General features: G+C 34.1%; 1 protein-coding gene across 1 annotated transcript in view; it reads right to left on the reverse strand.

Annotated features, from left to right (window-relative positions):
* Positions 1–13,838, reverse strand: part of LOC108314792 (cilia- and flagella-associated protein 47) — a 161,682-nt gene that overhangs the window by 85,433 nt on the left and 62,411 nt on the right. The window contains exons 10-12 of the mRNA XM_037743965.1: positions 11,663–11,763; positions 6,089–6,235; positions 4,714–4,921 (exon numbers count right to left, since the gene is read on the reverse strand). Of these exons, the coding sequence (XP_037599893.1) occupies positions 4,714–4,921; positions 6,089–6,235; positions 11,663–11,763 (456 nt within the window). The remainder of the gene's footprint in view (positions 1–4,713; positions 4,922–6,088; positions 6,236–11,662; positions 11,764–13,838) is intronic.

Here is a 13,838-nt window from a genome sequence, read left to right on the forward strand (position 1 = left end):
AAAAAAAAAAAAAAAAAAAAAAAAAAGCCCAGAGCCAGATAGATTCACAGTTGAATTCTACCAGATGTACAAGGAAGCACTGGTACCACTCCTATGGAAACTACTCCAAAAATCAAGCAGGAGGGACTCCTCCCTAACTCATTCTATGAGATCAGCATCATTCTGATACCAAAACCTGGCAGAGACACACAAAAAAATTCCTCAGGCCAATATTGTTGATGAACATAGATACAAAACTTGTCAGCAAAATACTAATAAACTGTATCCAGAAGCAAATCAAAAAGCTAACACAGCAAGGTCAAGTAGGTTTTATCTCTAGGATGCAGTGTTGGTTCAACATTTCCAAATTAATAAATGTGAATCATCACATAATCCGAACTAAAAACAAAAACACATGATCATATTGATACAGCAAAGGCTTTTTATAAAATTCAATATCCCTTCAGGTGAAAACCCTTAACAAACTAGGCATTGAAGGAGCATATGTGAAAATAATAAGAGCCATCTATGACAAACCTATAGCCAACATCATACTGACTGGGCAAAAGCTGGCAGCATTCCCCTTGAAAACCAGAAGAATACTAGAATGCACACTCTTACCACTCCTATTGAACATAGTATTGTTAAGCCCTGGCCAGAGCGATCAGGCAAGAGAAGGAAATAAAGAGCATCCAAGTAGGAAGGCAGGAAGTTAAGCTATCTCTGTTTGCCGATGATATGGTTTCATACCCAGAAAACCGCATAGTCTCTGCCCGAAAGCTCCTAGATTTGATTTTTAAACTTAAGTAAAGTTTTAGGATACAAAATCAATTTACAAAATCAGTAGAATTTCTATATGCCAATAACACCCAAGCTGAGTGCCAAATGAAGAATGTAATGACATTCACAGCAGCCACAAAACAGATAAAATACCTAGGAATGCAGCTAACTGGGAAGGTGAAAGATCTCTAAAGCAAGAATTACAAAAATTTGCTCAAATCAATCAGAGATGATAAAAATGGGAAAACATTCCACTTTCATAGATAGGAAGAATCAATATTGTTAAAATGGCTATAATACCCAAAGTGATTTACAAATTCAATGCTATTCCTATCAAATTACCAATGACATTCGTCACAGAATTAGAAAAACATTATTCTAAAATTCATGTATACCCAAAAAGGAGCCCAAATAGCCAAAGCAATACTAACAACAACAACAACAACAACAAAAATGCTAGAGGTGTCTTTAAACTAGATCTGACTTTAAACTAGATTAAAAGGCTACAGTAACCAAAACAGCAATGGTAGTGGTACAAAATAGACACATAAACTAATGGAACAGAATAGGCAGCTCAGAAGTAAGGCCACACACCCACAAACATCTGATCTTTAACACAGTGGACAAAAACAAACAACAGGGAAAGGACTCCTCATTCAATAAATGGTGCTGGGATAACTGGTTAGCCATATACAGAAGACTGAAGCTGGACCCCTTCCTTATGCCATATATAAAAATCAACTCAAGATGGATTAAAGATTTAAATTTAAAACCCAAAACTATAAAAATACTTGATGAAAGTCTAGTAGATACCATTTGAGACGTAGGCCCAGGCAAAGATTTTTTGATGAATATTACAAAAGCAACTGCAAAAAAACCCAAAAATTGACAAATGGGGCCCAATAAAAGTAAAGAGCTTCTGCACAACAAAATAAACTATCAACAGAGTAAACAGACAACCCACAGAATTAGACAAATGATTTGCCAACTATTTCTCTGACAAATGTCTAATAGCCAGAATCTATAGGGAACTTAACAAGTAAAAAACAAACAACTCATTTAAAAATAGGCAAAGGACATGAACAAATACTTTTCTAAAGCAGACATATATGAGACCAGCAAGCATATGAAAGTGTTCAACATTACTAATCATTAGAAAAATGCAAATCAAAACCACAATGAGATACCACCTCACACCAGTCAGAATGGCTATTCTTAAAGAGTTAAAAAATAACTGATGCTGTCAAGGCTATGAAGAAAAGGAAGCACTAATATACAGCTGGTGGAAATGTAAATTAGTTCAGCCACTGTGAAAACCAGTTTGGTGATTTCTCAAAGAACTTAAAACAGAACTATCATTCAACTCAGCAGTCCCATTATTGGGTATAGAGAAAGGAGTATGAATCATTCTACCATAAACACACATGCATGCATATGTCATTGCAGCACTATTCACAATAGTAAAGACATGGAATCAATTTAAATGCCTATCAATGGTGGATTGGATAAAGAAAATGTTATACATATGCACCACAGAATACTACACATACACAAAAAAATATGATCATGTCCTTTGCAGCAACATGGATGGAGATGGAGGCCATTATCCTAAGTGAACTAACAAAGCAACAGTAAACCAAATACCACGTTCTCACTTGTAAGTGAGAGCTAAACATTGAGTATATGTGGATACAAAGCAGGGAGCAATAGATGCCGGGGCCCACTTGAGGGTGGAGGTTGGGAGAAGTGTAAGGATTTTAAAACTACCTATTGAGTACTATGCTGATTACCTGGATAATGAAATAATCTGTACCACAAACCCCCACAACATGCAATTTATCTATAGAGCCAACCTGCACATGTACCCCTGAAACTAAAAGTTAAAAAAAATGCATTGAATAATATCATCACTTGGATAAAGTTAATTTTTCATCAAAGTTTTATGGTTGTAGGTATCTTTCTTCCCAAAACTAGAAAGGTTCCCATATTTCTCCAGAACTGCCTTTCCCGATTACTATTTTGACAAGTAAGAAACATGGGCTGTTTCTTACTTGTCAAAATAGTGGGTTTTAAACTGTTACAGCACTCAATTCCCTCAGGAAACAACCAGACTGACAATTCATCTCATTAGTGGGATTAATACAGAACACGTAATAAAAAATAATCCAACAATGTATTATAAGAGACTTTAAGAAGTTTATGTTATTTGATCCAGTGATCCCACCTCTGAGAAGCTTCCCATATAGTATCTTTAAGTGTCTGCTATGATTTATAAGCAAATGCATTTATTTCTGCATCTAGACTAACCAAAAATATGATAAAATAGCAAGTATATGCCCCAAAATTAATGTTAATTACAAGTAAATAATGATAAATTTATGCAATCATGTAATGTGCAACAAACTAGCAATCACTATTATAGTAAATATCATATAGAAAATAAAAACTAAAATTTCAATCTATGAAAACTAGAAATTTTTGCTTAGTAACAAAAATTCTGGAATGCAGTTAAAGGAGAAAAAAAGATATATTTATAGACCTCAAATTAATTAAGCATACAATTCAGGTGTAAAGAAAAGTAAATTATAAAAAAATCAGTATTACATGATTTAGAAAACACAGAAATGGAAAGTTAATGCAAGGATTTACTCATTTTATGAGATTTAAAATTAAATTCCTGATACCTATAATCAAGAAAAAATAAAATCACAATTGGAAATGAAGAAATACATATAACTGCATAAAGTAAATAAAAACCAGAAAGACTAGGTGACAGGGGGATGGAGGCAGCAAACCACATTGCCATGTATGTACCTATGCAACAATCCTGCATGATCTGCACATGTAGCCCAGAATCTAAAGTACAATTAAAAAAAAACTACTAGTCACACCTATTGAATAATGAATTTCAAATGCTCAATCAATAATTTCCTCCAAAATGAAAACGAGTCATTAAAATTTCATTGAAACAGGTAAAATTTTCAGTAGACAAAACCCCAGAACAGAAAACTGAAGTTATAATATAATAATTTTGCTAAAGATTTTCTGGAGCCAAATTATTTTATGATGAAAATTATAAATTTTCAGGGTATCTACTGCATTAATTTTATCACAGCAGGGTCAAAGAGGAAATATTAGCCAATTCATTCCATGAAGCCAGATTTGTCCCATTAATTAAAAAACCTGAAAAAGGTAACATATAGGAAAACTGTAGCCTTAGTTTTTACCTAGGTCTCTCGAATATAGAGCGGAAATTATATAAATAGCCCATAGTCCACTATCGGTATGAGTACTCTACTCCCCACCGTGGTTGCATCAAGTCACCTCATTGCTGAGAAAGCAGGCAGAAAAATTCTGAGAACACACTACACCAACATTATAACAAATAATAGGCCTAAACTCCTGTTTAACAACAGAATTAAGTCACTTCATATAACCAAAACAGTTGAACTATTTTAGACGTACTGAGTAATAAAACAACACATGAAAGAAGGGAAGTAAATGCGCAATAAAGAAGAAATCATGTCAAAGAAAGGTGATCCCTCCCTATTCATTAATACCATTACCTGTCTACCGGGCTATAATCTCCATCTAGGGCTAATAGTTTATTTACACAGCAATGTGTAGTTTACAAAATTTTCAACTTTAAAAGGGCTTTCCTACTCATAGTATAACCTTTCTCGTATCACAGATGAGGAAGGTGAGGTTCACAGATTTTCAGTGCTTGCCTAAAATTAACAGATATTTAAAAGAAATTAAAGATGACATTATACTAAAGAATGTGTGTTTGCATCATTTTACTCTTCTTGCAATAACAATAAATTATGAGATGCATCATAATATATCAGTGTAGAATAAATTATTTCATATTGTACTTCACTTAATCTCAATCAATAGATTGTATTTTATGATGTGATACAAAGCAAGGAATTTAGAGAAACATGTGACTCTCACCTTCTTACAGACCCTGGAATACAAAGAGAATGAGGTCCTTCAGGCCAGCCAAAGAGGCTGAACCAGATCTGCGCTGCATTTACAACTTGCTCAAAAAAGCAGTGTGTCTTTGTCTCTTCTTCGATAGAAAGTAATTGCTCACATATTTTCTTATCTTTCTTTGATTCACTTTTATCCAGGTGGAAATTTTCAGGCAGTGCTTCCACTCCTAAAATTCAAATTAGTTTGTTTAAAAAAAAAAAAGGCTACATGACCAGGAGTAAAATATTCTTTCAGTTATTGTCATTTGTATGTAGACTAATAGAACCCATTCTATAAATTATTCTATGCTTGCATAGAAATTCTTAAACAATTTACTATATCTTAAAAATAAACAATGAAAATGTATTTGTTTTTAAGTACCCAACAGAAATGTTTTAACAATAGGTAGATTTCAATAAATAAAAGTTACATATTCTTCTTGCCATAATGGTATGTGAAAATATTCCCTGAAGTGGAATCTTTCATTTTTTATTACATTAGTAAAATGTATTGACAATCTTCATCATTATGTATTAGAAAAAATTTAACCTCATCTGAAAAAATTATACAAACATAATATTGGTTTAGATCCCAAGTGACTTTCTATCCAAATCAAGTATTTTAATAAAAGCATTTTCAAGTTAAAATAATTTTCAAGAATATAAAATAATTTCATCCTTTTTTTCCCAAAAATATCTGTCTATATGATGGCACAATCACACACTCACTAAAAACCTCATATTATTTAATTTGGTTTGGTCCATTCAATAAAAAGAATAATTTTCAATATTACCAAATCCAGAGAAAGGAATATTTGAACAGTTAATTGTAAATAATAGTAGGAAACTTACATATTTATCTGTGCTGACCTCTTTCTAAGACAGGAATCATTGGCTACATTTAGATACTGAGGAGATAAGTCCTTAGTTCTGCAGTTCCCAAACTGTGCACAGAGAGTGCTTGGGATATCTAAGTAAATTTAGAGGCTCCACAGGATATTTAACATTTTAGTTAAATACTACTGCAACATCTGTTGGATAGCACATCAGTTATTACTCTTATATTTTTGTCCCAATGCATTCAATAAATGGAACTATGTGGTACATTTTGGCATTTGGAAAATAAATACTTAAATAGTGAAAGTGCTATGAATCAAGCACATTAGAGAATCTCTACTATTGACCCTTGAAGACAACTCTCCAAACAGATGATCCATTTAATATTAATGACAAATTCACAATTTTCTTCATGAATTTCTTGTTACTTGCAAAAACCTAACTTTTAAATTAAATGATATTAAGCAGATCGTGTCATGTACTAATTTTGGGAAGTACACTATGTATTTGCTACATACCAATAAATATGTTTCCCCTTGCACTTTCAGCATCATTTAATTTGCTAGTGGTGTCTTTCTTTTTAATTGAAGCAGGAGGGAATGATTTAGCATCCTGGCAGGGAGGTGAAACAAGGTCTCTAGGTTTCCTAAGATATTCATCCTTATCTACAAATGACATTGAATCATAGTAAGTAAAACATGCATTCATGTACTTCCTTATCCCATTATTTAACCTGAATTTATCCATTATCTATTGATGTATCTTTCTATCTTTGTATCCACCTATCTATAACAAAGTAAAAAAAAAAAATCTAAATGCCCACTGTACATCAAATAAATGTTAAACAGGAAACAACATAAAAGTTGATACAATTTTCTAAACTAAATGAATTTATTTGGTAAGGCAATTGTTATGGTACATCAAAGTTATTAGAGAATGAACAATCTTCAACTTTAGCATAAAGAAGAATATGAAAACATTTTAAATGTTTCTACATCCAAAGACATGAAATTATTATATATGGTGTTCAAAATAAGATATAGGAAAAGAGCCACCAGAAAAAAGTATTTCTTCCTAGTTAACTCTCTGTAATAATATCACAGCTTGGTTATGAACTGATATAATTTTTGTACAGATTTCAATCTCAATTTCAGTTAAAGTTGTTATACATATATTAGGGTCTGCCACAGTGTCCATTTGAATCCAGTCAAAGGCAGTGATGACCAAGAAAAGCCAGTAGGAGTGACATAAGCCCAAGCCTCAAAATACATATGCAATTTACATACATTCATAGTCTTGATGCAGGGCAGGTGGGAACCAGAGTCGAGCTTAGCCTGCGAGGGTTCTTGGCTTTGCTCAGGAAAGAAGTCAAGGGCAAGCCAGAGGTAGAAGTAAACAGCTTAATTGAAGAGTCAGTGTTACATCTCCAGCAGTATTAAGCTCCATGACTGCCCCTGAAGAGCAGGGCTACCCCTAGGCAAAGGGTAGCAGCTCAAGGCAGTTTTGCAGTCATATTTATTCCCATTTTTAATGGCCTACAGATTAAGGGGTGGTTTACGCAAAAATTTCTAGGGAAAGTGTAGTAATCCTTGGGTCACTGCCATGTAAAGGGGCAGTAACTCCCAAATGTTGACATGGCAATGGTAAATTGACATGGCACACTGGTAGGCATGTCTGATTGAAAGCTGATTTTGCAGACAGGCAAGATGGCTCATGCCTATAAACCCAGCACTTTGGCAGGCTAAGGCAGGAGGATCACCTGAGGCCAGAAGTTCAAGACCAGCCTGCCCAACCCCAACTCTACAAAAACACAAAATTTAGCTGGGTGTGGTGGTACACGCCTGTAGCCCCAGCTACTTGGGAGACTGAGGCATGAGAATTGCTTGAACCCAGGAGGCAGAGGCTGCAGTGAGCCGAGATTGTGCCACTGCATTCCAGCCTGGGAGACACAGGGACACCCTGTCTCAGCAATAAAAAAAGAAAAGACAGAAAGCAAGCTGATTTTGCCCTGACTCTCTTTTAGCTAGTCCTCCATATGATCCAGTGTCCAATCCCTGCCCTGGGGTCAAGTCCCAGCTCCTAACTCAGTCTGATTCTGTCAAAAATGCATAGACTCTGCAGTTAGAAAAATCTGATTTGAAAACTTGGCACCTCTACTCCTGACAAGTTAAACTGTGAGTATGTTATATGAATTATTTAAAACGTGTATTTATCCATAAAATGAGACCAAAGTTTCTGAGCTCATGAGTTTGTTGTGAAGATTATTTGAAAGGTAACACCAAATATAAATGAGCTATTGTATGCTAAGTTTCTTTCACTCTTTCACAACAGAGTAGTTCAGAATTTGCCAGAGACTCTGTAGTCAATAGGTGTGCAATATTTCCAGAATGCTACACCATTATAGACTTCATAGAAGTGAGCCTTAGAGAACTTGATGATAGAATTATTTGTGGTAGATGCATTAGGTTAAATGTTTTTAACTTGCCATTAAATGATAAAAAAAAGTTCCTAGTGGAATGCAAAACCAAATCTCTACCCTTTCAACTAAACTCAATAATTTACTTTTCGAAAGAATTTTGCAGATGAGCAATTCTAAAATAATCATGCTGCTTTACTTTTGACTTGATATATTTTAATATTTTACCTTCATTGATCCCATCATATCCTAGCACATAGTACCAAAGGGTATGGGTTCTGAGGCCTCAAATTTCATTAGAATTCTCTGGGACAGCCTGCTCACCCTCTCTACATATTCAGATTTTTAATTTGTAAAGCGAGATGTGTAAGAGCATCTAACTCAGAACTTCTGGGAGGACTAATTTAAAGGATAAATATAAGGTACTTAGCAGAGTACCATATACTTGGGAAGCATTAAATATACATTAGAAATTATTACTATACATATTTCTAAAGATATTCTAGAATATTTAAGAATTATAATTTATTTCTTTTGAAATATTTCCCCAAATGGATGCATTATTGTAATACATAGACTTTATGCTTAATAATCTATCATACAGGTTTTATTTATTTCTTTTACAGAGATAACAATATTATTTATTGGCCAGTAATTAATCATTATTTTCTGGAAGTAAATTATAAGGCATATAAAAATGATAAAGCAATCACAACCACAGTGATAATAGCAACAATATTGAAATAATATTAATAACAATAATTTCCATGTATTTGCAGTCTATGGGTCCTCACAAAAGCCCTTTTAAATAGGTAAAAGAGATATCAGTGTTCTGTTACTGTTCTGTCATGCATGTTTTGCTTAATAGAAGATGGTAAATTTGAAGATTTGAGAATAAAAATAAAATCATATGGCATAATAGTGTGGTTAGAACACAAATGAGAATTGCGATCCAGTTTGTGTGACTCTTCATAACTATTACGTTGTCTTATTCTGAAATACTCCTCCTTGCAGTATAGAATATAAAAACACTGTATCAATATTAGTCAGAAAAGAGCTTTAAATTTTGACAATGTGTGATAAAATTTTGAGATATCTATCTCTCCCTGTATATCTCCATCCTGCCAACTGCATTATTCCATAAATTTCTTTAAAATAATTTTTCAGTGTTCATAATATGCTATTCCACATATAACTCATTATTTTATGAAAATATATAGCTAAAAGATACCTTCCTGATGGTTTAAAATTCAAATAATTGATTTCACAATACTGAACAAAGACCTTTTATCTGCTAGACATTGTGTGAGGCACTATGGAGACATGAGTGAAAAAGAGAGAGGTGATTCCTACTCTCACAGACTTTATAGATAGCAGCTTTTGGAAAAAGACATTGATAATAGGAAGGTTAAGTCAAAATGTAGTAATGTCTGTGACAGAAGAATTGCACAGAACTATGAGGATACACCAGAGAAACACATACTTTTTGCATGCACAGGCAGGGATCTTCTATAACTGTGTATGCTATCATGGATAAAATGCTCCAGTCACAAGAAAAAATATCGGTAAAGGTCAACATGCTCAAAGAACTTGCAGAAGATTAATGTGGCTTGAGAATAGAGCAAAAAATGTCCAGAAATGAGAACTAAGCCACTTGCTCACATGTGTGGTCTTGCAGGCTTCATCTACCTAGCAATGATATTCTATGGAAAGATTTTATACCTGGGAATTAAAGAATGAATTTTCAGTTTGTAAATATCACTGTGGCCATGGCATGAGGGTAGGTTTGTGAAGGGGGAGACCATTGTAGGAGGAAGGAGAAGAGTTTAGAAACCCTTACAACAATCCTGGAAAGATATGATGGCAGCTTGAATGTTTGTAGTGGCAGTGGAAAGGGAGAAAAGTGAATGGATTTGATAAATATTTAGGCAGCAAAAGGGACAGGAATCAGTGGACTGGAAGTGGAGTGTGAGAGAAAACACATTGCCAATGATGGCACTCAGGTTTCCAGATTTGGCACCTGGATGGACCATAGGTACAAACAGAGATGGCGTATATAGAGAAAAAAAATTTCAGAGAGAGGACTTCAGTTTGGAATATGTGGTTTTGGGGGTGCCTATGGGAATACAATGAATGGTATCCAGAAGGCAGTTGAATTCTGGATTGCTGAATCTCTGAGAGGAAACTAGGCTAGAGATATAGCCCATGGATTATAGCTGAAGTCATGGAAGGAAGAAGAGGAGAGGGGTCAGAATTCGTATTGACACAAATAATTTAAAAGTACAGATAGACGAAGAGGAATCTATGAAAGATGTTCAGATGGAATAGTCAGAGAGGTTAAAGGAGACCGAAGAATTATGGTATGTGGAAACCCAGAGAAAGTTTGAAGATGGAGGAAGAATAGTCAATAGTCTTAGCTGCACTCAGTAGTTTAGTAATGGCAGCATAATGGATAAATTCTTCTTCCTCATCCCTGAAATTTTTCCTGTTAAAGCCAGCTGAAGTATTTTAATTGCATAATTTCCTCTGCTACTTTTCTCCCTCTCCTTGGGAAGTTGAGTGATTTATCTTACAGTTAGATTTGGAAAGAATTAATAAGGGATGCATGGCCTGAAGCTACCATTTTTGCTCTTTGGGAATGAGCCTGCTGGGCACTGAGAAGATATAGTCTCCTTTCTCCTCTCTGCTGTCTTCCTGGATGCTTACTCAAAGCAGCCAAGAGGGAGACAGAAATGAATATAAGCAAGGTTACTTGATTCAGAAAGGTACTTGGGTAAAGGGATTCAGATAAAGGAATGGCTTAAGGCAAGAGACAGTACTGGCCCCCAGCTTTGTGACCAGTAAAATGAGTCACAATACATGCTTGTGACTTGCTTGTCACAATCCAGTTCCAACCCATATTTGGAAGGGTATTTGGAAGTTCTGAGTGGTACTGCTTAATGGCCTCTATTTCTTCTGAATAGTATGAAAAAAGAATCATCTCCTGAGATTGAGGTAGAATAAAACTAAACATGTTTTATGAGAGTTGTAAATATTTGAAGAAACAAGTGAAGAATATGAGAAAACTGGTTAAAACCAAACAAAAAAGACCTCTAATTCAGCACTGAAAATTAAGACCTTGACAATCTACACAGATGGGATTTGTTGTTGTTACCCGCTCTCCCTCCTTTCTCTAATGTACTTCCCTGTATCTTGCCTTTCCTATTTCTCCCTGCTCACTAGCTTGTTTAGTATTCTTAGCTTCTCTCACAATTTCCCCTGCAGCAATTCCAGGCTTGTCTACTGACCATATTCTGTCCCACTTTAATTCATCATACATCCTAAGAATTGTTTTCTTTCTAATCACTGATACTCAAAAAATGACAGATGGTTCCCGCTACTATAGAATAAAGGTCTAAGCATTATGGCCCTGTACCTACATTTCCTGCCTTATATCTCCTGTCACACCCACATGCTTTTGTTATATTGTCTTCTGTCTACATCATCGTGTTCAAACTAGATTGTCAATTTTTGGATTTAAGAGACATATATATTCTACTTTCAATGACAAGCACAGCTCCTACCAATGGCAGCTGTTTAATAAACAACTGATAATTTTAAATTCACTTTATTTCTAGATGTTGTCCAATAATCTATACAGTGAGAGTTAGAGATAAATAAGTCATACTTAGCTTACCATTCTTTAAAATAATCTTTTGCTTATCCAGATGAATTGCCATATATGGGTAAGTAGTAAGAATGCAGTTTTCTGCTGTTGCAGCTACTGGGAGCGAAAACCTGAAAGTGAAAACATTGCATTTCAATACAATAAAAATTTCAGATGCAGTAAATGAAATGAGTTTAAGTATCCCAGATGCCTTTAATGATGAAGACATGATTTATTCACTTTTTCTTTCTACTTACTTTCTTTTTGTTAACCAGCTATTCAATATTAATGATTTTTAAAATTTTTACTTTTAAAGATTCTAACATATATAAATTTTACTGTCAAGTGTGCTATAGAACACAGCTTGTAACTGTGCAGGCAAAAATACACAGATTTGGGAAAGCTTAGAGTTGAAGGTGTCTCAGAGTTAATTTACTCATGTTCTTCTATGGAGTCCCTGACAAATGGCATGTAGCCTTGGATGACACTATTAGGGAGATGCTACCAGATGACACTTGCAACACAGAAACAGCCCATTTTCTATCTGGAGAGCTGTAACTTCAGAAGTTCTGTTCCAGTGCAACGCAGAACAAAACCTACAATCTGAACCCCATTGCAGTTCTTCAAATATTCAAATACAGTCATTAATTTTTCTGTAAGGTTTCTCTTCAGATTTCAGAAATTTAGAACATTCAAAGATTCTTTCTACCGCAAGGTCTCCACATCTCTTACGTATCAATCTCATTTATTTAGATGATCTTTTGTTTTGTGTTTATCCTTCTTTAAATGTGTCTGAGGACTGAAAGCAATACTGCAAAAGTTATTCAATGAATACAGAGTACTATTACCTTCTATAACCTGCATACTCTATTTTACGAAAGTATTGTGAAATTGTCTTATTATGTTTATCAGTCACAAAACACTCTTAAACTATATTGGGGCTGTCTATCTTATATGACAATTCTATTCTTGTGGAACTGATTTTTTAAATAAAAGGGCTATATTTTATATCTATATCACTGTAATACTGCCTTATTAATTTCAGATTTGCATTATAGTATACCAAGAAAATATCACTGTTGAATCAGCCATCTGTCATCTACTACTACTTTATGGTCACTAGCTGAGGTAAAATGCCAAAATCCCATGTTTTAATGCAAGTAACTGTAAGTAAATAAAGAATAGGATGAAACTAAAAAAATGTTCATAGCTGAAAATAACGAGTTATCAAGTACATTAATGGTAAACATGTTACATGCAATTGAATGATTTCTACCACAGTTCTGCATAAAATATTTTTCAGTAAGAAACGCATTACCTTTTTCTCTTTATAAATTGATATGTATTAAAATTATATGTAAAATACACACTCAACATCATCTTGGTTAACAAACACTAATCTTATCTTTCTGCTCTATAGATCCTCAATACATGTATCAGATGGTCTTATTCAGGACTACATTTCATATCTATATGTAATTTTTACCATATGATATCATTCTTAAATTTAAATTTCCTTAATAGCATAAATCAGTACTTCTACAAATTGTACACTTGTTCTAAACATAGTGATCAATCAAAATTTCATTAGCTGATCAACTATATTTAATCAACAAATTTTAGATTAAATGACATAGTTTACACAGAGGCACCATCATCGCTACCATCATAGAATAAGAAATATTATTTTTTGTTTTAACTAGGACTATAGAAGGAAAAAAAGACTGCTGTAGTAAATTCTATGGATGCTCTGCTCTTATACCCGTATCGCCTGGGTGCACCCTGGGGCAAGCCCATAGCCAACATCTGTGGTTGTGGAAGTTTCAAATCTCAGCTCTATCAACCCAATCCCAACAAAAAAATAGGATGTCACTTCAGTTCTGGAGAAACCTAAGGGATTGGGTTGCTGTTAAGATTTTGATTTAAATTTAAGTGTCACATTTATTTGGAGTGATCAATTCCCTGTTCTACTTCTCTTATCCCCTTAATTGTTTTTTGGAGGAGAACATTTCCTTAATAATGCACAGACCCATGAGTCTTCATCTAAAAGAGCTTCCAGACAAAGTTACCAGACAACTACCAAATGAACAAACAAAAGAAACACTAGCACTCGAAATATTTCTACAATGGTGAAGAATGAAGGAAAATAATATTGAAAATAAATTTTATTTCAAGAATTAAGTGGAAATAAATACAATAATGTTTG

Source organism: Cebus imitator, unplaced genomic scaffold, assembly GCF_001604975.1.
Source record: "Cebus imitator isolate Cc_AM_T3 unplaced genomic scaffold, Cebus_imitator-1.0 Scaffold161, whole genome shotgun sequence".
Classification (NCBI taxonomy): domain Eukaryota; kingdom Metazoa; phylum Chordata; class Mammalia; order Primates; family Cebidae; genus Cebus; species Cebus imitator.